The following is a 23,294-nucleotide window of genomic DNA, read 5'->3' on the forward strand; positions in this document are numbered from 1 at the left end:
ACAGTGTGGCATGTATGAGGATCGCTTGGAGGTCGGTGGCTCTTCCGGACTGGACGCGTATGCAATGGAGAAGGCTTCAGATGTTTGCGGCTACTCTGATCAGCAAGGTACTTAGTAATGATAAAAATAACCTACTTGCAACATGTTACATATCTCAACTTTCAAAACTGCTTTCATCCACTCATCATGTCAGGTCCCGAGCAGGCAATCTTCTGCGGTGTAACCACGGTGCGTTTGATCTCCACTGGCCGATATCAGAACCATGCAGCCGTAATGCTACGCAAAGCCGACGAAACCGATCTCGACATCGCCACACTCGTCTGTGCGCTATAAATCTCAAAGTAAATGGGAAATTCAGATACAAAGTAAAGAATTTGCGGGAAATAATTACGACCAGCTTTTTAAGTAATAGAATGTGACACTCAATTATACATACATATATATAAAACATAATAAGCTTGCCTGTATGATTAGGGTATTTGTTGAGCTCTGTCTACAGAAAAGATAAAAACCAAAAATTCAAAAAGTAAAACACAATAATGAAATAAATTATCGAATCAGTTAAGATAAGTTATTTGCTCGAAATTTGAATTGTTTACACATCTTAGTACTTTGTACTTACAAAATATTGTACATATGCATAACTGTTTTCGAAAGCCTCAATTTGTTAATGTATACTTCCTAATTGTGTGTAGTAACCGTGTTAACAGCTTGCTTCCAAAAATTGGAGACTTTCAGCGCCTGTATATTACATATATACTTGTACGTACTTAAATGTAATGTTAGTAAAAAAATATTCATAGTAAAGCAAGAAGAAAAATGCAATTAAATATAAATAAAAGACTTAATTCTTGTTGTTTTATTTACAGAGTTCTATAGTGTGGCATATTAATACTAACGTCTTTTCTTCAAGCTTCTACAGTCTTAGCATCTTTCAGCAGTAGAGTCTCAGCAGAACGAGTTGTGGTTCCCAGTTCTCCATTATCTGCCACATAACGGTATCTTTTCTCTTATTCTTGATTGGTGTGGACATCTCTAACGTGGTTATATTCTAGTTTACAACAGTGGGCCAGTCGTTCCCTTTTACACTGTTTGGCACCAATAAGAGACTCCAAATGTAGCCAGGTCGTTCTCCGGCTGGTCTTTCCAATGTTGTGGGGGTCTTCCAATGATTCCCTCGACAGGTACTGAGTCGAATACTCTCCGAGCTGGAGTGTTTTCATCCATTCAGACGACATAACCCGTCGCTTCTTTTGATTCGCTAAACTATGTCAATGTACTTGTATATCTTGTACAGCTCATCGTTCCATTGCCTGCGGTATTTGCCGTTGCCTTTGCATGCATCTGTACCATATTTCTGAACGAAAATGACGAGTGACTTATCGAATTTGGCTTTTTTCCTCGAAAGAGGATCTTAACTTTCAATTGCTTACTCAGTGCGAAATAGCATCTGTTGACAAGAGGTATTCTGCGTTGAATTTCGAAGCTGGCGTTGTTTTTGGTGTTAATATTGTTCCAAGATAGACGAAATTATCTATGACTTCGAAGTTATGACTGTCAACAGTGACGTGGGCACCCAGTCACAAGTACGACGACTGTTTGTTGGTTACAGGATATATTTTTGTCTTGCCCTCGTTCACTACGAGACCCATTTGCTTTGCTTCCTTATCCATTCTGGAGAAAGCAGAACTAACGGCACGGTTGTTGAGGCCACTGATTTCAATATCGGCGTACGCCAGCAGCTGTACACTCTTATAAAAGTTTATGTCTTGTCGATTCAGCTCTGCAGCTGGAATTATGTTCTCCAGCAGTAGATTGAAGAAGCCGCAATATATTAGTTGCCTTTTCTGAAACCTTGTTTGGTATCGAACGATTCGTAGAGGTTCTTTCCGATTCTGTTGGAGCTTTTGGTATTGCTCAACATCAATTTGCAATTAGTTTTCCAGCGATAGCAAATTCAGACATAGCAGCATAAAAGCTGTTCCTTTTCATGCTGTCAAAAGTAGCTTTGAAATCGACGAATAGATGGTGGGCGTCGATCCTTTTTCCACGAGTTTTTTTCTAAGATTTGGCATGGTGAATATCTGGTCAATTCCGGGCCAAAAGCCACACTGATAAGATCCAGTCGGTTTTTTCACACAAAACGCTTTAAGGTACTACCGAGACGCGATGTTGAGGAGGCTTATCACGCGGTAGTTGGCGCAGATTGTGTGGTCTCTTATTTAGTGCATTGAGCAGAGTAAACTTAATCATACATAGCGGTATAGGAAGTAGAAAACAGAAATGCCTTGGAAAACAAAAAAACTACTGATTTCTGGACTTCAAATGAAACTATTTTTGGTTAAGAGTATAAGCCGTATAAGCCAAAAATCATATTCTGATATACAACTGAGACACCAGTCATACATACAGATCAAGTCATACATTTTGTTATTTAGGATGATATACGTAATCAGATATATAAGAATCCCGGTACATTCGGCATAGTGGATAAATTTTAGAAGTATGAGGACACAAGTATCCGATTCAAGCATAAAGTATCTTGCCTGCGACATATATGATAGATACGCTGCTTATAACACAGAGGGACGTTGGGAAACATTTTCGATCCATTAATTTAGACACGAAAAAAACGCGACAGAACTGAAAGTTGACGAAAAAACCAAGAATTTGCGGCCGACAAACAAAACACGAAAATTTCTGCGAGAGAACTTGCAAAGAGTACTGCAAGGTCTCAGTGTACATTCCTCTGTTGGATACAATCGCCGAAGATTTGAAGGCGAGATTTTCTAGAGAAGTATTGAATGTATAATATTACAACTGAGCTTGCTGCTTCCAGAAAAAGTATGTACTTTGAAATCATAGAAATGGAAAATCTTATCGACTGCTTGATAGATACATAGATTCAAAACTTGGATTATGGCAACGTCATGCGACGATTGAAGCCCAAAGGTGATCTTGATCGCTGACAGATATGCCCATTGAGAGCAGAAGCAAAAGTCAAAAGACAACAAGTTACCAACTACTGCATTGGAAACGTTGAAGAACTGCGATGTAGGCCTTATAATTCATACTTTTCTTCGCATATTCTGCACATCTCCTGTGACGAATGCGAGCTCTAAACGTTCTTTTTCTTGACTTCGCCGCATAAAAACGTAGCTGAGAACGAACATGTTTCCATATATGTAGATTGATCATGATATTGCAGCCACTGCAGAAGAAGTTCTCGGAAGATTCTCAAAACTTGGCCCACATCGTTTGCGATTTATAATGTGTTTTTTCTATTTAGTAGGATTTGATATTAGAACGTCGATTTGAAAATTTTCCACCATGATATTAAACTGTATAAAGACTGCTATATTATTTCCCACAGTGTATCAAAGTTCATCGGGCATCTATCTAACCGATCACACATTTTAAATATAAGATAAGCAAAAAATACTTCTTTAAAAAACGTCACAGCTCAGCATTTGTTTTTATTACAAAAAATTCAATGATTCTAACCTTAAAATCTTATAATAAAACCGGTGTATAGGAGTTTAATAAAGTAATCGAACAACAAGCAGAATTGCTGCCATCGTTGTTAGTTGCAGGCCAGAAATTGAAGCCGCTGTACCGCCCTCGGGTTTCTCTGTGGTAGTTGGGGCCTGTGTTGTTGGGGTTCCAGGGCTTGATGCAGTTGTTGGGCTTGATGTAGTTGTTGGGTTTTCAGTGGTCACCGCAGGTAGCTTTATAATATAAAATATTAGTAGAAATTAAAAATGTGTGTCTCCAAGTTATGGCGATATTTGGAAAACTTAGAAACATTAAGAAGTATAAGAAAAATTCTGAATCTTTTCGGGTTCCTCAAATACTCACATTGCTTTCCAATTTCGCTTTCAATTCATTGCAGCGCGTCTTCTGATCAAAAACAGTTACTGCCATCCGACATAGCGTTTTAGACAAGCATTTATTATCGCAACCATCATCTATACGTGGATTAGCCGAGGTGTGTTTGTATTGCCAAAACTAAGAATAAATGTATAGAAGTTTCAATGTACGTATTATTTCTGGGAGAATTATTAAGTTTTACCTTTTCTAAGAGTTTTGGGTTTTCAGCTAATTGATCCAAAAGCGCATCTAAGCCGGCTGGACTAAGATCACTTGTGAATTCAGTGATGCTGTATTCCTTAAACCACTCAGGCTTGGCGCTCGATCCTTGTGTGTTTGCTTTCTCCAAGTCGAAAATCCATGTTTCATAATCAACAACTTGCTATAAAGAGATATATCGAAATACAACGATATTCCTTTGGACTAAAATATATAACTACATACCAGACTCTCTGGTTCGACCTCATATACCACATAGTTTGGATTCTTGTTAGAGTAAGTCGTTAAACTGCCGCCATTCCAAGATACACCCACAGCATGACCCTTCTCCGTATAATGCACATTCAACTCATCCACATGCGTGTGTCCAGAGAAGATACCACCAATTATGTGGTTGAAACGTTCTATAATGCGATTGAATTCACGCGCCCACACGGTCCAACAGTCCGCATCACCGGATGGTATATGGGTCAATATGTGCACATATTCACCAGCCTTCTCGGCAGCGAGCAAAGTATCGTGCAACCATTGCAGTTGCTCAACCACAATGCTACCGTTAAGATAGACCCACCAGTTGTAGAGATAACATTCGTTGCTGTTTATTGAGATTATACGGAAGCCTTGTTTGGGCGAAGCGGTATAATAACCGCCTTTGAGCACAGTCTGTTCGGCATCAGTCGGCAACCAACGAGACCAAATCGACCAGAGATGTTCGTAAAGCCACTTGACGTTAAATTCGTCCGGAGCGTCGACGGCGCCAAACCTAAACAAACATAATATCTGTATAATATAGATTTCAAATGTGGTCTTAATAAACTATCTTACACATTCGAAGGATGCGATTCGTGGTTGCCTACATTCGGGTATACGGGTATACCATCGAACTTTTCCTCAATCAATTGATTTATTTTCGTTAGTACATCCTTATTTCCATCCTTCGTTGTGGCCCAATATATATGCGGCACAATATCGCCGGTATGATAAATGTAATCTATATGCTCGTGGGTCTCCCGAATGTGTTCGAATGTATTCTCGATGAGATGTAGAGGTGTATCACAATCACGATAGTCACCCCAGTAACCAGCCTGTTTACTAGTTTCAATCGTAGCGGCTGCTGAGCTACGTTGACAGCACATCGGCTCTGGACAATCAGCTAAAGAACCAGGTTCATATTCAGGATCATAATGTATATCGGTCAACTGCACTATTTTCAAATCTGCATCACTTTTAGCGGGTATATTGCTTTTCGGACCATCAACGCCAGCAGAATTCCCATCGATCGTTAGTGTGAAATTGAATTCATTCTGTTTCACTTGACAAAAACTGATTGGCAATATGCCACATAAGCTGCGGGTCTCAGCCACAGTATTCTGTATGATATAATTCAAGGTGGGCCAATTCAAGTCGAATAATCCAGCACAGACTTCTTCAGTTTGTAAATTTAGGCGTTTGCAAACATCCAGCATTACTTTCTTCGCTACCTCATCTGCATTTGGTCCATTTAACTCACCGTCGGGATCACGAAACATATCGCCCAACACCGATACAGTGGCGCGACAAGTCGTGCAAACCAGAAATTGATCGGCGGCACCCAAGTCAGCGATATTACGTGTGAAAATATCTTTCTGTGAATGTTTGGCGGCCAATTGCTTGGAGATCTGTTGAAACACCTCCGACTCGACGCCAGTTTTCACGTAAGCTTTAAGCTCTTTGGCGAATTTGCGGGCGATTTCATCTGTGGATTTAAACCAAAGTACAATAAAATATCGATAACATACTTGTATATGTATGTATGTATGTATGTATATAGTACCATGTTCGCAAAAACTTGAACTTAATAGCGGCTATCTATATTTAAGCTTCCATAAAAAAACGAAACGATTCGGTAGTAATAATAAATTCACTTGCTTAATTAGTTTTTATTGGGTCAATAAATTGAATTCCACTGCAGGAGCAAATATCGACCACTAAATTCGCAGCTGTTGATAAGAATATTTAGTATTTAGATAATGTGTGTTAAAATAAAACCTTTGTTAGGTAAGAGGGGAGGCCTGTGGGAGCACTTCATCACAGGTGGGATGGGGTGAAAGTGTTGTAACTTAAGAGACACATAGTTTGATTAACGGTTTCATGAGTAGATGATATAATACATTGTGATATTGAAGTACTCGAAAATTGTATGAAACGCGTTCTAGCTCTATAAAGCTAAATTTTTTTTACAAAAAGGGTACGATTGTGACAGTTTGTGATTTAAAGCCAAAAGCGCAATGAATACCATCGATCAACCACCGTATTAACCAGATTTGGCTTCGAGTGATTTGTTCTTGTTCCCCAAACTGGAATTGCCGTTCCGTGGAACCCGTTTTCAGTCGATCGTAGAGACAAAACAAAATTTGATAGAGGAGCTGAAGGCCATCCCAAAAAGTGTATTACATCTGTTGGAGATTACTTGGAAGGCGACAAAATACATATTGATGAATAATTAAATAGTTTGCTTTTTATTTACAATATCCTGGTACTTTTTTGTCACAATGTATACATATAAATATGTTTTGTAGCACCAAAATTTACAGTTGTAATGTGGAACAATTTATTCAATAACCACAAATAAAATTGTATCGCAAATTATTTAAACTTTTTACCGAGCTATATGAAAAAGTTAAAAAGGTTGCCTTACATACATACATGATGGGTCACTTAATAAGAATCTTAAAATTTGGTCTCTTTAAGTCATTATTTTCACGCACCTGATATCAATGAAAGCACTGCATCGTCTTCGGTAAAACTTAATGGCACACCTGTCAAATTTAAGGCACTCCCAAGAGCCAAAAATCCTGTAAATGTTAACAGAAATCGCATTCCGTAGCTGGTTTCGACGCTTGTGTGTGGACCCCGGCAGAGAACGTACTAACGCACAAATCCCAAAGTAGTATAATGGAAATCTAACCAAACTTTGTGCTTCGAAACTTTTATGAGTTCATATAAATTTTCAGTAAAAAACATTTAATCTTAAGTATCTTAGTCACAGAAACAATATACCCTAATGGAAAAAGTGCTAAGTTAACAATTTTATAACATTTCTTTGAATATGATGCAAATATATTTAATTTTAGAAAAATAAATGCATTTCATTATCTCGTCAGCTAAGCAGTTACGAGTTTAGTGTGCATCAAAAGCTAACTTTAAACTTGAAGTATTTCCCGCTGGGCACTTTAATATGCACACCTGTCCTTAGAATTACGGTTGATTAAACTTTTTTATTATTAATCAGCTGCGATTAGTGCGAATTATATTTAACTAAAAGTTGTTTTGTTTAAAGCTTTTCCGTTTGATAAGATTATTTGATAGCAATCGTTTCTCAATGGGCTGGGCATTTTGAGTGCGTCTAATGCCCTATATTCTGAGTTATTTGGAGCTATGTTAGTTAATTTTTTTAAGTTTCTCTTATTGACCAGGAGTGTCTGCTCTCAGTAGAAATAGCATCAAGCATACTTAATCTCCAGATTTGATTGGGTTTCTGGTCATATCGGAAATGTTGTTAACAAAGCAGTACTTATTAAAGCGATAGAAGTTACTTCGAGAACTTCAGAACATACAACAACACCTAATGGCAGATCAAAACAAAGTAAAATTCCGGGCAATATGTAAAGTGAAATCAGACGTCCTTGCTCCTCGAATTGAAGGAAGGGAAGAAAGGATTAAATTCGAAATCAGAGCTCCAAAACGGGCTTAAACACAAATTACGTGGGTTAGCTTTTGTTGGCTAGCTAAAGCAGAAAACCGCAATAGAGATCCGGGACCTCGAAGGCAGAATAAAAAATAAGCGTGAAGGCCAGGGGCCCGATCGAAAAAACTAAGGATTACACAAATGATGTGGGAAACCCCAAGTTGAAAGACTGCAAAAATCCACACAGCTGCTGCCTCTGCGTAGAACATATGCGTAGCCACAGCTCATGGTTCCGAGTTCCAGGAACCAATGTGCAATCATCAGTGAGCAATTCAAGATAAGCGCATGGTTAGAAGAAACATCGCAACAACGGTAATATAGATAACGAAAAGGAGTAGTTTCAAGAAAAACAGCGGAACAGGAAGTGGTTTTGTCTGGAAAAACAATTGAAACACCGCGGTAATTGGCTACAACGTGAGGCCGAGCGATCTCTTCCCATACTTCCAAGCAAAGCTCGATGCCATGGAGGATGCCGCGCAACACTCAAACCGGGTCAATTAATCAAAGCCGGAGATTTCAACGCTAAGTTCATAGAATGAAGTACACTGATAACAAATTTAAGGAACTTCACAATTTTTGACATGCCTGCTAGATTAGGCCTTACCGTAGAGGAACGAAAACCACTTTCACAATGGTGGGATGCAACTGCCTACATTACGCTGGTCTGAAGGAAATCAGCTACGTGAGTGGAAAGTGCTAGAAGACTACACAGGTAGCGATCACCAATATATATCCTACCTGGTGTGCCCAAATAGAAGAACAAAACCAGCTAAGAGAGAGGAAAAACTTAAAAGACATGCTTCTAAGCTAGACTCCTCGCGGCCAAAGACGAAAATAAATAAAAAAATATTGTCAAAGATAAATAAACAGCATCTCAGAGGCATGTAAAACCAAAAAGTGTGGAAATCAAAAGAAAGTAGTCTACTGGTGGACAGATGAAATACGAAATCTAAAACAAACCTGTCTACGTAAACGACGACAATATACAAGAGCTAGACGAAGTGAAAGAAATGCAATCGAAAAGCATATGGAATATAAAGCTGCCAAAACTGAGGTGACAGAGAAATAATAAAAAGAAAGAAATATAAATGGGAAGAGCTATGGGTTTTTAAACTTCGAAATGCCAGATGACTGCTACTACTTCGTTGGTTAAGCGGACGACATCGCCACCGTCGTAACCGCTCGTTATACCGACATAGCCAGACGCTAACTAGCACAAGTCATGCTGCGAACACAGACATGGCTGGACTCACACGGCCTTAGCCTGGTCACGGAAAAATCAGCTGATCCTGTTTACTAGAAATCTCCACACTTCGCTCGAGGTAAACATGTAAATACATTCAGAATCTATTCAAACGACGAAGATCCTAAAATACCTAGGTATAGGAATGGAAAATAAACGTTCTGGGCTCAAATTCAGCATGTTGCTAAAAAGTCAGCCAATATAACCATCTAATGTGGAATGAAACTGGTTAGCGAAATATGGTCCGATATATTAGATGTGAACCACAGACGGAAAGTGCTGAAAGCTGTGTCTTTTGAAGAAAGACGGAATTAAAATATACATGATAACAAGATAACCGACGAGGAAGCAACCATATGAACGCTGGCAAGATCGGTGGACAAGGGAACTCAAAAGAAGATGGACTGCCAAACTAATCATAGATATAGAGATGTGCCACAGTAGGAAAAACTACCAGGTAAATTATTACTTAACAAAGGTGTTCTCCTTTATTAAGTAACAGTAGTAAAACAAGCATGGACAATGCAATACAGAAATTTATTTGAAAAAATTATAATCATTGACGAAACCTGGCAGCAAATACCCTCATATGTAGAGAATGTACTACGCACTAAAAAATGGACAACTTGCGTGCAGCCAAATAGCTTGACGCTGGCTACAAAGCCGTAAGCATTCCTGAACGTAAGGAGAGTAGAAGCTGACCTGCAATAGGTCCATCTTGGTAAACTTGCGCTGAAGTAATGCGAAAGCGGTTCTGGGACAAGGAAAAATTCCATGGTAGAAGGGAGTAGGGTTTTAGTGGCTACATTACTCACATAGGAGTACTACCTTACAGCTTAAAAAAATGTTTGCGTGAACATTTGGCTCTAAAAAATTTGTTTCCCGTTGAATCCCACACACTTTTTTAATCGCTCAAAAAAGCCTCATATCGTGTGGTTGATAAAACTTAAAATAAAATACGTTGGCGGTGCATCGAAACACATCTATGAAACGTGGATTTATGAGACCGAAAGTAAACAGCAGCCGACTTCATGGATGTTTGCTGATAAGCAGAATCCAACAAAAACTGTTCGCGGACGAAGCACTACCAAGTAAATGGAAGCTCTGAGTTGGCACCGAATTACTTCTTTCTATTCCTGTACATAAAGGATGAACTAAAAGGTCGACGTTTTTCGACGAAGAGGGGGTTGATGCGAACCCAGCGCACGTCTTGGAGATACCTCAATCTGAGTGGCAAAAGTGATTAATATTTGCAGCTGCAGACAACTCGTCCAACAGCTTTGCTCTCTTTGATAAATTTTTCCACCCTTCTATGAACTTTACTGCAATGTTATCTGGAAATTAGGTGATAATTGCATGAATCGCTAATTATTAGTTTAATAAATACAAAGGTATACTTCTAAGTACAGATACAATCGATATATTATACGGCCCTGTTTACCGATTCGAAGTACTATTCTTATTACTTCTTTCTGAATAATAGAAATATTTCTGTTATTGTTAATTACAGTTAGTCGTACAGCTTATGTGTTGAAGTATTGGTACTTGAATTAATTTATGATGTAGTTAGATTCGTAAACGGATTATTTTTAAATGCTTGGTTGTTCTTGTATGCACACAACAATTCATACATATATATAGAAATTCCTGATTTATAACAAATAACAGCACATATAAATTACAATAAGTATAGAGTTATATTAATAAATGATAAATGCCGCAATATGAAGTACATACATAAACGAGTTTTGTCAAAAAAATATTCGAAAAATGTGAGTATAAATTCATTTAACCACTTTTGAGTTAAGTTTTAAGAAGGCCTCAAAACTTGTGCCAACTTTTTTCCCAATCCTCGAAACAGTTTTTAAATTCAAGTTCAGGAAAAGCCTTCAATGTGCGTAGCGATTCACCTTTAATGTCTTCTATCCTCTCAAAACAGTTTCCCTGGAACAGTCGTTTGAGTTTGCTGAATGACCAGAAGTCACACGGAGCTAAATCAGGCGAATATGGTGATTTCGCACGATATTGATTGAAAATTTTACGAAAATTGACGAAGAATCAAAGCAGTATGCGACGGTGCATTATTGTGGTGCAAAAACCTAGAAATGTCGACCCATAATTCACGCCTCGCTTTACATGTTGACAGTTTGGCCGGCCGAAATTAATTCGGAGTGCGTCACAACTCGACAATCGAAGAAATTTTCATTATAACCTTTTTTTTTTGATCTGCTTTGACGTGTTTTTTCGGCTTCGGCTCACCTTTGCCACGATATTCGGCCAACTGATTGTCTGTTTCCAGGTCGTAAGCATAGATCCAAAATCATCGCCAGTTATAAAACGTTTCATGATATGCTGGTAGTCGGAAAGCATTGTTTCACAGTCGTTAACGCCACGCTGATTTGCCAAAAAATTGTGTGATTTTGGAACCAATTGTCCTTTTACTTTTCTTAGGCCCAAGTGATCTTTCAAAATGGTTTTCACTGATTTTTCCGATATTCCAACGATGCCAGTAAGATCTCTGACTGTTAATTGTCGAAACTCAAGCACCAAATTCCTTTAGTTTATTGACGTGTTGATCATCAGTTGATGGTCGTTTTGGATGTGGATCGTCGTCAACGCGATCTTGACCCACTTTAAATAATTTGCAACAATCAAAAACACTTTCTCGCGACAAATAATTATTATTGAAGACCTTTTCCAACATTGTGAATGTTTCGGTAGCAAAAATTTATTTTCGCACACAAAATTTAATGGAACTTTTTTGTGGAATAATTTCACTAATAGTAAAAATCGCCGAATGCACTAATGATTATTTTAATGTGACATTTGGCACAGATGTCAAGACGAAACCTAGACCTAGGCTCAAAACACTTTGTCGATTTTCTGACTCCCATCATAGGTAACACAACCAACCGGTGATCTAAATTGTCCAAGTGATATCCTTGTTAGAGTCAATCTCATTACCTAACCTAACCTTACCTATGAAAGCTGCGCTTCAAAAACCCAAAAGTGCAGAACAAGATCTATAGAAAAGATACTTAATGAGTTTTAATCTCTATCTCAAAAAGAACTCAAAAATCAAAGTTCATTGATTTTGAATTCAAACAGTGTAATTTTAAAAAGGAGAAAACATTGCAGGGGCTGACCAAAAAAGAATAATAACCAGAGCTTTCAAGTAATAACAAAATTTCAGCCAAAGCTTTCACAGGAGAAGTACTGAGCCTATTTACCTATGTAATCAAGACGTACCGAATTCTGTCGAATATTGACACTGACGAATACTGAATACCAACGCTTAACTATTTAATACTTTTTTTTATTAATTTCTAACATTCGGTCCGACCGAACTTAATAGTTAGTAGTAAAATGTTAATAAATTAGGAGTAATACGAGTATAAATTAGCAGACATCCATTCAGTGCCCAAATTCTAGGTTTTCAAACATGCTGCATGATTGCCAGTATTGCTGCCAGTGCAAGACTAACTATTGAGCTGCCTGAGGAAGCCGCACCGCCACCACCAGGACTTTTGGTAGTAGTTTCTTCAGTTGTCGGTGCAACGGTTGAAGGCGTTGAGGTAGCCGCTGTAGTGGTGGTGCTTGGAGTAGTGGTTTCATTGTCCAACTGAAAATGGTATTGTAATATATTTAGTACCGCAATTTGATTTTGCTAATGGATTAACTTACAGCAATAGTCAGTTTGGCTTGCAGCTCTTCACAACGCGCTCTTTCAGTACTCACATGTACCGCGATGCGACAAATCGTGCTAAGCAGACAAGACTTATCACAACCCTCTTTCATTTTCGGATCAGCAGTTGTCATTTTATAAGTCCAATACTAGGATGGAAGTAACGGAAATGAGAATATTTAATATTGGAAATTAAAATTACATTAAATTATGCCTTTTATACCTTTCTAAGAACGTTCGGGTTCTCAGCCATTTCATCAAGCAAAATATTGATGCCAGCTGGACTTAAGTTTGCGGTAAACTCAGTCGAGAAATCGTATTCTTTGAACCATTTTGGGGTTTGACTGTCACCAATAGCGTTGGCTTCTGTTAAATTGAAGATCCATGTTTCGTGATCTACAACTTGCTAAATTTGAAATAGAGATTTTTATATTTTTATTAACTTGTTTGCATACAACTTTTTTGTATAGCTACTTACCATGCTCTTCTCTTCCACATGGTACAGCCGATAATTTGGATTTTTGTTCGAATATGTTGTTAGTGCGCCACCATTCCAAGCAATGGAAACCGCGTGACCTTTCTCCGAGTAATACATAAGCATTTCATCGTTGTGCGAATGTCCATTGAAGATGCCACTAATTGTGTTCCTGAAGCGTTCAACCAATCTGCTAAATTCACGCGCCCATACCGACCAACAACTACCGTCACCGGAGGGAATGTGCGCCAGTATATGCACATATTCGCCTGCCTTTTCAGCGGCTAACAAGGTATCATGAAGCCACTGCAATTGTGGAATCTTATTCGTGCCGTCGTAATATAACCAATAGTTTGCGGTGTAACAATCGTTGTTATTCAATGCGATCACACGGAAACCGGCTTTTGGTGACACTGTATAGTAACCACCCTTCAGAATGGTTTCCTTTGTATCGGCTGGCAACCAGGTAGACCATTGTTCATATAATTGTTCATAGAGCCAAAGGGTATTGATATTCTCCGGCACATCATTTGGGCTGAATCTAATTTAAACGTTAAAATTAGTTGACTATCGAATAGATATACTTATACAAATTTCAACTTACAGATTTAATGGATGTGGTTCATGGTTACCAATACAGGGATATACTGGTACACCGGGAAAAACCTCAGCTAGGCGATTGTTAAATTTCCACAAACTATCATTATTTTTCGCAACAGAAGTACCCCAAACCATATGATCCACAACATCGCCGGTTTGATAAATGTAATCGAGTTGAGTGTGTGTACTCTTGATATGATTCAAAGCGTCGTCAATCATATGCCACGGTGCATCGCAATCACGATAATCGCCCCAATAACCCGCCGCCTCTTCACCCGTTGTAGTATCGGCATGACGCTGACAGCACTGTGGTTCGTCACATGCAGCCAAAGCACCAGGTACATACAGCGGATCATAGTGAATGTCAGTTAATTGCAAAACTTTCAATTCATCTCCGCTCTTGGCGGGTATATCCGATTTTGGTGCCGTAACAGGCGCGCCACTGCCATCAATTGTGAGCGTCCAATTGTAATCGACATTTTGCACATTACAGAAATTGAATTGCATGAATAACGAACAGAATGTACGCGAATCGATCTTCGTATTCTTGACTATGTAGATAACACTGTCGAGATTAAAATCAATTAGGTTTTCACACACTTCTGCAGTTTGCAATTCCAGCCTAAGGCAGGCGTCCAAAGCAATGGCTTTCAATTTCTGATCGGCCTCCGGACCATCTTCCTCTCGAAACGTACGCGCGATAACATTAGCTGTTGCGCGACAAGTGGTGCAAGCAACAAATTGATCAGCTAAAGACAATTGATCCAGTTCTTTGGTGAAAAGGTCCTTCTTAGTGTGCGCCTTTGCCAGTTGTGCGCTGATTTGCCGTAGCGCTGCGGATTCAACACCTGTTCTGTAGTAGCTTATGTATTCTTCCGATAATTTTTGTGCAATCTCATCTAAAAATAAAATAGAATTCGAATTTCCCACTTATTGAAAACATGTTTTATACGTGTGTGTAGTTAAGCACTATTTTTATTGGTTTATTATTATAATTGCTCTGCTTCTGTATGAAGTTTTCTGATTGCTAGGAACAGCCGGGTACTTTGGTCAAGTCATTATCGGTAAACCGTGCGCAATGTTAAACACTCACACATATATATGTATATATTTTTGAATGGTTACTAAAGACCGAAAGTACTTTGGGTTTTCGGTCACGTGTTGCAAGTCACGGTTCCATTCGATTTTTGCCAACTTATTTAGTAAAAAATATGTTTAAATAAAAGAGCTCACATTTAAATCTTTATATATAAAAATAAGGTGTCACCTTGTTTGTCCGCGATAGACTCCTAAACTACTAAACCGATTTTAGTAAACTTTAGCACACTGTGTCCAATTCGAACCAACTTAGAAGATAGGATAGTAAAGACAATTCATAAATGAAAAATATAGTGAAAAAACTCTATTAAATGGACGCTCTATAAAGCGGACATCTCCATTAACCATGCACATTGACCGGTCCCACAATTTGTTCATGTTTATAAATTATTAAGCGGACAACTAGATTAACTGGACAGAAAAGCTCGTAACCAGACATTGAGGAAGCAGCCTTAAATTCATTATTTTTTCCAATGAAATTTATTTGGATTCCCTAGGATTCTTATACCGACAAAAACGTTTTCGCCTTTATTTGTAAATAAAATTTTCACTGTATTGATTAGTTTATTATATGAATAATACTATAAAATGTATACCACAGCAACGCGTGGCCAAATCCACTAGTTGAATTATAAAAAGTTTAAACCTTCATAACGAAAAAAAAATTAAATTTAAGTGCTCATTTTTTAAATTTAATTATTAAAACTATGAACCTTCTTATTCGAAAAACAAATATATTTCATAACAACTCAATTTATTGCCGCAAAATCACTTACCCGAAATGGCAGAGAGCACAATATCGTTAGCGGCAAAATCCTGTGGCACTCCGGGTATAAGCACCGCCGCACTAACAGCCAGGAAGGCTACTGGTAAAAATCGCCACATTTTCACTTCCGTATACAATAACACTCCGTTACAAGTTCAACCACAAACTAATCAAAAAATCGCTGAAATCACCGAATTTATTCGAAATTTTCCAAAACTAGCAAAACAATTTATAGCCTTGATAATTAAATTTCTTATCACTGTGATAATCTAGTACAGTTGCTAAAACGTTTTACTCTTTTCGCTTATAAAGGATCTATAGATATTATAATAAAAAAAAAAAAACAATTTCAACACGTTTTTATTGTTTAACTCTGTCATACACGAGATTATACACCCAACACATTGATTAACTTTTATTAGTAGTCGCTGTATCCGAGGCGTTGAGTACATACAAACTCACAAATTGGAGATCTGTTCACGTGTTACTTTATGTTTACAAATTAGTTTGCAAAATTCTTGCATAATCGAATAATCTTAAACAAAAGTTATTGACTGTTCATTCCGTATTTTGTTGGTACTTACACTATAGCGATTAGCTAAATATATTCAAAGAACCACACACAATCATAATAAAAAAAATAGTTTAATTAAGTTTGGGTTCCAATTTAACCGTAAGCGTAATTATACATATACATATATACCTTCGTACAAACAACCACTTATAATTAAATAAAGTTAATTAAAGTTTTCGCTCAAATTATAATATACACCTTCACACATACAGCCACTTATAATTAAATCAAATTAAGTTTTCACTCAAATTCACATATTTATATAGCAAGTTAAATTATTTAACTTTTTTTTTTAACTTTATTTATTAACATTCAAGCATTTTTATTTCAAATATTATATGGTAAAATCATTCCGCACATGATCTAAGAATGAGTCACTTTGGTTGCTTAAATTTGTACTTTTGGTGCAATCGGCGCTGGGCATTGTTACGTCCGATAGGGTGCTTATGGTTGGTGTCTTAGGGCGTGAATTACGACCACTGCTGTATGTGGTCGATGTTGCGGAGCGGCCGCGTGCCGGACGTTGATGTCTTTGGTTGCGCTCTTGTAAACTTCGCTTTTTATAAGCTAAATAAGCTTTCAGTTTCTCAATACGTGTGGTTTCATGTGCTAATTTCTCATTCAAATGTGCATCGATACGCTTCATACCATTTAGTTTCTTTAGCGCAGCTTGGATCTGCTGTGGTAAGCAATTGACGTAGTAATGTGCGTTTAGCGCATCCTGCATGGTTTGAAATTGAACGATTTTTTGAAATCGACGAAATGCATTTACGGGCGACTCAAAATATACGGCCATAGATTTGGTCATATTGGCGTCGATTGTCCTGGCTGCGTAGGGTGTCTTGCATATGTGACATAGCCCCGTTGGCGTGCAAGACTGACAAAAGACGTGACCGCAATTTGAAAAATAGTATTTGTTTGTATTTTCCACATTCTTTGGCAAAAAACATTTATTGCAAAAAAACATAAACATGATGACAATTTATGATGTATTTCCCGGTTTGTCTTTGAAATAAACTACCTGGAATAAATCGTCTGCCATAGGAAATGAAACAATACCCGTTGTAAAATAATGTTGCCACAAAATGAGTTTTTCTTATAATTATTGATGCTACCATAGTAATATTTGATTTAAGAGCACAACAGGGTGTTTGAATTAAATTTGTTTACCTACATACTTTGATTGTTAAATAATAGTTGTTGAATAGGTGAAAATTATTGTACTCAACCATAACCTTTGTTATAGTTCAAATGACTTATAAGCACGAAAATATTATAAACTGATGAAAAAATGTGTTAATTTAAATTCATTCATATTTCATCAGTAATACAATATTGCTTATATGTTTTCGCAGTAAAAATTTCATTTAGCTTTCAAATTAAAATGTCCGGCAACTCCACAAAGACGACAGTAGCAAAATAAAACAAATATCATAACAAAACAACTTATTCAATTACTTCACTAATGATTTCATCAGAATGCTAGGAAATAAACAAGTTATTCTTAAATCCTTTGGTAATAAGAAACCTGTTAGGATCTCATACGGACTTGTTGATAGTCAATTTGGCGACATCGTATTGGGTTTCCTTAAAGATGCGAATAACGCAATTTGCTATTTACACTTTGCTGAAAGCGAAGACAAGGAGAATATAACAAATAATTATGAGTCGTTCCTGCAGAAACGTTGGCCAAATGCTTTGCTCTTAGAAGACTTGAATCAAGCGCGAATTCTGGCTGATAGAATATTTAATAAAGAAGATATGATTCTCAATGTTGTGGTGTCTGGTACGCCGTTTCAAGAGGCAGTGTGGAATGAATTGTTAAAAATACCTTCCGGTCAGACATGTACATATGGTGATATCGCAGATAGAATTGGGAAACCGAATGCAGTACGCGCAGTAGGCACAGCTGTTGGCAGTAATGAAATATCTATCGTAATACCTTGTCATCGTGTGGTGTCAAAGAATGGTGATATAAAATATGGAGGTGGGAGAACTCGCAAAATTAGTTTGCTGAAGTTTGAAAAGGAAAAATCACTAAGTGGAAACTGAACCGAGGCATTCTGTACCTGCTAAGGGATATCTTTACCAATAAATTACCAAAAATCTAAATAATTACATGAAATGTATTATTGTAACTGAAGTGGTGCAAATAGTATAAGCAAACAAATTTTCTTCAAGACCGTAATAAAAAGAACTATATTCTATTAATTTGAAGTATTTTATTCAATGTAAATATATTTTTTGCATGTTTTCATAGCGATAAGATTCCCAGATTAGTATACGCAGATATATTGTAATCTTTGCAAATGTTATACTTCATATATGCTTTTGTTTTATCATATATTATTTATAATTGTATGCCCAAATATATGTATATAAGTCGTGGATATAGATTGAATTCAAAACCAAAATTTCTCTAATTCTAATAACTTTAAAAACACAAATGAAACAGAGATACATTCTAATTCGATTGGGTGGCTAATACTAATTTCAATTTCATATGTATATTTAACCAACACTACATGTATCGCTATAACTTGTTTGTCAATGAGTAGTGAAATACCAATTTTTTATTAATTCCATGTTTATTTTTATGTGATTAAGTATTATTAAAAACTAGCCTGAGACTAAATAACTATTCAGTAGCTCTGTTACAAATCGTTGGAAAATAAAAACTACAAATTAATAATAAAAAAATATCAATGTATTTATGAACATAAGCGTATGAATCATATGAATCACAAAGTCTGTTTCATTAAAGCCTTTTAATAATACTCTAAGTGAGCATTTTGAAATACTTTGCAACAATATTTAATTTCCTTCACTTGGACGACGTTAACAAAAATTGTACAAGTTTTTGTTTAACCAAACCGCCCAGTTAACTTTGCCAACGATTCATAACAGTGACCGAACAAAACTGAGACAAATTATAAAACAAAACTAGCACTTTAATGACTTCTTTTAGGCTCATTAATCAGTTCGTATGTTAACATCGCCAAATGCGTGAACGCTTACAATTTATGGTAACGCTCCACATCGACTGTGCGAAAGCTCGCCTTACATGTGCACATTTCGTCCTTAGTTAACTGTACTAAGCAAGCACGACATACCAGATGCCCACATGTAACAATTTCATATGAGAAATGTTCCGTCTGACAGCTTATACATGTGGCTGGTTTCGTTTCTGCGGGCGGACATGTATAGCGTGTAACATTTTTCAATGCTTGTTGAATGGCGTGATTAATGCCTGTCGGAATTGGAGTGGAAGATGCTGTCGATAAGGCTGATGAAGCGGCCACAGAAAATGGCATTGACTTTGAGGAAAGTGATAATGGAGTACTGGAAGTGGTGTGCGTTGTTGTAGAAGTAAGGGATGTTTCCAGTCGATATGTGGCGTTATCACTAAGTCTGGGCCGTTTTGGCGGCGGTATTGATGATGATGTAGCTGTGGCGGAAGCTTGAGAAGAAGACTTGTAAAATGCCGCCGATAATGATGAGTAAGTACCGATACTAGAACTGTGACGTTGGCAAAAGCTTGCAAACTGTGAGGCATGTCGATTTTTGCTGCGCCGAACAAAGGAACTCCCTAAAGAACGTGGTACTGTTTTAAAGTGCTCGGAATTTTCCATAAGGAACTTTTCTATGCGTGCCTTAAGGGCGAGGTTGAGAATTGCTTTGCGTTGTGAGGTAAATTCAAGGCCAGTAAAAGGATCCGATGGCAGACGGCCCCATTTAGCTTCCACTTCAGAATGCTTATCTATTGTGGATTGGTCCACAATTTTACCTGAGGGAAGTACAGTAGGGAAAATCTGAAAAGAAAACAAAAAAATATGGTATTAATTAATCATGGAAAAGGCTTATTATACCAACCATTAGCTCCCAGGTGATCTCATCAAGAAACTCTTCTGGTATTTTCAAAGTTGAGTACTCATTTAATTCTGGTATGCTACGCGTTGGTGAGCGACGATTCCTCTCTTCTGTCGTTTGAAAACCATGTGGATTGACTATCTCACTCCAGATTGTTTTAACAAGTTCACGATCGGCTTTCTCCAATGATCGAGAAGGCAAGCCCCATACTTCGATTTTTCGCAGCACTGGTGGACATCGCTTTGAAGCACAAATTATTATTTTCAAACTACTAGCGTTGGACAGTAAACGATGCGCTGTCTTAAAGAAAAATGTTTTTTTGCTTTGTGCTTGAGTAGCTGCACTTTCCGCATTACTACGGGAATTATAATCACTTTGATAGCAAAACGTTACAGAGTCGACGCCCTCAGCAAGGTCACGAGCATAGGCAACACGTTCCCAAATACCCTCGAACTTGCCATGTAGCTCAAAAGCTGTCGAACGTAGAGCACCATTGCTATTCCATAACTTGATTACCTTCACTTCAACAGCTTTGGGGAAGTCAAATACAATCTCCACAGGGGGTTTAGAAACGGCATAGGCCAGGAAGCCTCGTGAAAGTTGTTCTGCATCGTCTGCAATCAAATTGTTTGCAGAATAACCATCTTCACATAGAGCTTCGCATTCTACGGAAGGCTTTAGTTTGGAATTCAGGAAATTAATTAAGCTCATTTAGCTCTGCTTCTGTTCACACCAGCTCTTTTCTTTACCAAACACTTTTTTAGGTAATTAGTCTTACATACATATGTTAAAAAATGGCGTCGATTATTGCCGTCACTTTAGTATTCGCGTCACGAATTATGCTTGCTCGACCTCACCCTTGATTTTTTGCTTGTTTTCTTAAGAGGTGCGCACAAATACACTATAATATCCGCAAAATTAATAAATAAACGCAAATAAACAGAAATATTTAGTAACAAGGAAATAATGCTAACAATTTACTGTTCCACACACCGTACCGTTGGTTTAATTTATGTTAAAATCTGTTAGTTATTCTGTTATCTTCGCTTGTCAGGTGCTATTTTTGACAGATGATTAGTTTATCTCCGAAGTTCAGCAGTTGTGCTGAATGATTATTTTTTACCAGTAATACAAGGTCTACACGAGATGTTAATACTTGCCAAGCAATTACATATATCATGGATTCTTAGTTTATGTCAAATATATTTATAGGTATCAAAATATGCTAATTTAAAATTGTTGAAATCTATTTATTATATTTGTTTATCCGAGTTATAAACTAAAATTTTTTAGATATAAAGTTTCGTATCATATTAAGAATATAACTGTTTCATTTTTAATTATATGTGTTTTCCATTTTCCGTTGGCTGCATAATTTTTTTCCACACATGTCGACAAAAGAAAAGTAAATAATAAAAAATTTATTAAAAAATTTTAATCGGTTTCGTAAAAAAGATATTCTACATTAGCAAAAAAAAATCGTAAAAATTTGTTTAAATATTCATGTTCCTTTCTTTTGATAGATTAAAAGGACAATAAACGCAACGCTAAAGAAATTAAAGTAACTAATTTCAATCAATTCTCAACTATTTTCCAAATAATTATATTTGCTAAATTTAACGGACAAATTCTAGTTTTTTCAATTTCTATTTAAAAAATCGGTAAACGGCTTACGAAAAATCGAACTCCTTTCCTAAAAATGGAAGATAAAAAACTTAATACATCCATTGAAGATAGGTCCAAACACATTCAGACATCTGGATCAAAATTGGTTGTAAAACTGAATATACCGACAGAATATTGTGATAAAGATGAGGAAAGCATAGAGCAGTCTCAACAAGATGGAGATTTGCAAGTGTCAAAGGAATCATTACTGGAGCAAATAAAAATTGTGCAAGAGGAACTTGAGCATCGTAAGCAACACACACAACGCATTGCGGAACTTAGTCGAGCTGTAGAAGAATGGAAAGCAGACTTTGCTAAAGCTTTGGAAAAAATACAGGATACATTTGCTTTCGTTAAATAAAATGATTACATATATACATTCAAAGTTAAGCACTTTTTAGAATTAACACGATGTTTATTTCCTAATTCGATTGGCGAAAAATAAAACGTCTAACATTAAATACCTAAGAATTGTCTTGCGTCATTTAGTATTTATGTGGGCGTATTGGCTTTTCAGGATCAAACAAACGCGGATCTTGCATAAAGTCCATTTCCTTGTGGTATGTCGGCATCATAGCACAATTTTGTGCACGAATAATTGCTTTCTCTACTTGTTCTTGTTTTTGTTTACACAACCCAGTTATATGTCGGCCATAAATACGACCTGTGTAAGGAGACTGGAACTGGGATAGCAACTTCACATTTTTATACTCTGGTACTATATTGTGTTTGCAAAGAATGCACACACGGCGCTCTTTCTCGAAAGGGTTGGGTATATCGATGGGCTGATCCTTATTTTCCACAGGTGCACTAAAATTTCGCCGAGTTATTGCACTGCTTAAAAGTGGGGTTACGACCGCCTGGTGGCTGCTAGCAACTACAATTAATATCAATGAAAACTTAGAAAATACATTAACATAAGTGTTTAGTTGTTAATTACCACTTCGTACAGCAATTCTAGCAAATTGTAACATTTTTTGGTAATGCTGAAGCGCCTAATTAATAAATAGCTGTGTTACGCGAATTATGTGGAGTGGACCGAATATTTAATAAATCAGCTGTTTGCTTAGGCTTACCAGGTCGTGCTTGTAAGATTTATTTTTTTCCGTAATAATAATAAGTTCTTCGTTTCTGTCCACTTGAAAACTGTAAACTCTGACACGTAGATGTCGCTGTAAACGATTAATTTTGGGGTTTTGCTGGTAACTAATCAGCAAACTGCATTGCCTGCAATAAATTGCGGTATAAAAATATAACATGTGGTTCGATTATCGACTACAAGCTGAAATATTCTTTATAATCGTCAATTCGCTAGTGGAATTTTATTTTAATTGAATTAATAAATTAAGTGCATTAGTTACTGCAAACAAAGTAGACTACATATAATCGCCATTTAACGGATATTAAAGGTGGGAAAGCCGCGCTACAGTAAGCTTTGAAATCTAAAATGAACAAATATTGAGTTTCGGGCTGTCAGAGAAGCCGGAAAGGTAAATAATTAT

At 37.0% G+C, this 23,294-nt stretch overlaps 7 protein-coding genes across 10 annotated transcripts in view; 2 read left to right on the forward strand and 5 right to left on the reverse strand.

Moving 5' to 3' along the window:
• Positions 1-848, forward strand: part of LOC126750848 (corticotropin-releasing factor-binding protein) — a 37,471-nt gene extending 36,623 nt beyond the window's left edge. For all 4 annotated transcript variants that reach the window (XM_050460605.1, XM_050460603.1, XM_050460606.1 and 1 more), the window contains exons 9-10: positions 5-107; positions 194-848. In XM_050460605.1, coding sequence (XP_050316562.1) covers positions 5-107; positions 194-333 — 243 coding nt within the window. In that variant the 3' untranslated portion in view covers positions 334-848. The remainder of the gene's footprint in view (positions 1-4; positions 108-193) is intronic.
• Positions 849-3,448: 2,600 nt separating this feature from the next.
• On the reverse strand, positions 3,449-7,006 carry LOC126750823 (sphingomyelin phosphodiesterase 1). Its single transcript, XM_050460564.1, has 6 exons — positions 6,837-7,006; positions 4,915-5,824; positions 4,315-4,852; positions 4,073-4,252; positions 3,859-4,008; positions 3,449-3,728 (listed from the first exon to the last, which is right to left on the reverse strand). The coding sequence occupies exons 1-6, from the start codon at positions 6,946-6,948 to the stop codon at positions 3,540-3,542; spliced, it is 2,079 nt and encodes a 692-aa protein (XP_050316521.1). The 5' UTR covers positions 6,949-7,006; the 3' UTR covers positions 3,449-3,539.
• A 5,355-nt stretch (positions 7,007-12,361) lies between these two features.
• Positions 12,362-15,815, reverse strand: LOC126750824 (sphingomyelin phosphodiesterase-like). Its single transcript, XM_050460565.1, has 6 exons — positions 15,694-15,815; positions 13,824-14,718; positions 13,223-13,760; positions 12,968-13,150; positions 12,744-12,893; positions 12,362-12,681 (listed from the first exon to the last, which is right to left on the reverse strand). Exons 1-6 carry the CDS (start codon positions 15,800-15,802, stop codon positions 12,496-12,498), a joined length of 2,061 nt encoding a protein of 686 aa, XP_050316522.1. The 5' UTR covers positions 15,803-15,815; the 3' UTR covers positions 12,362-12,495.
• A 776-nt stretch (positions 15,816-16,591) lies between these two features.
• On the reverse strand, positions 16,592-17,273 carry LOC126750854 (RING finger protein nenya-like). The gene has a single exon (XM_050460614.1). It carries the CDS (start codon positions 17,228-17,230, stop codon positions 16,592-16,594), a length of 639 nt encoding a protein of 212 aa, XP_050316571.1. The 5' UTR covers positions 17,231-17,273.
• Positions 17,274-17,656: 383 nt separating this feature from the next.
• On the forward strand, positions 17,657-18,468 carry LOC126750857 (methylated-DNA--protein-cysteine methyltransferase). The gene has a single exon (XM_050460622.1). It carries the CDS (start codon positions 17,737-17,739, stop codon positions 18,307-18,309), a length of 573 nt encoding a protein of 190 aa, XP_050316579.1. The 5' UTR covers positions 17,657-17,736; the 3' UTR covers positions 18,310-18,468.
• LOC126750836 (RING finger protein 37) lies at positions 18,460-21,182 on the reverse strand. The gene is made up of 2 exons (XM_050460586.1): positions 20,131-21,182; positions 18,460-20,069 (listed from the first exon to the last, which is right to left on the reverse strand). The coding sequence occupies exons 1-2, from the start codon at positions 20,836-20,838 to the stop codon at positions 19,272-19,274; spliced, it is 1,506 nt and encodes a 501-aa protein (XP_050316543.1). The 5' UTR covers positions 20,839-21,182; the 3' UTR covers positions 18,460-19,271.
• A 983-nt stretch (positions 21,183-22,165) lies between these two features.
• Positions 22,166-22,860, reverse strand: LOC126750858 (28S ribosomal protein S18c, mitochondrial). Its single transcript, XM_050460624.1, has 2 exons — positions 22,733-22,860; positions 22,166-22,669 (listed from the first exon to the last, which is right to left on the reverse strand). Exons 1-2 carry the CDS (start codon positions 22,764-22,766, stop codon positions 22,278-22,280), a joined length of 426 nt encoding a protein of 141 aa, XP_050316581.1. The 5' UTR covers positions 22,767-22,860; the 3' UTR covers positions 22,166-22,277.
• Between the last annotated feature and the right edge of the window lie 434 nt (positions 22,861-23,294).

This window comes from Bactrocera neohumeralis, chromosome 2 (assembly GCF_024586455.1).
Source record: "Bactrocera neohumeralis isolate Rockhampton chromosome 2, APGP_CSIRO_Bneo_wtdbg2-racon-allhic-juicebox.fasta_v2, whole genome shotgun sequence".
NCBI classification, from domain to species: domain Eukaryota; kingdom Metazoa; phylum Arthropoda; class Insecta; order Diptera; family Tephritidae; genus Bactrocera; species Bactrocera neohumeralis.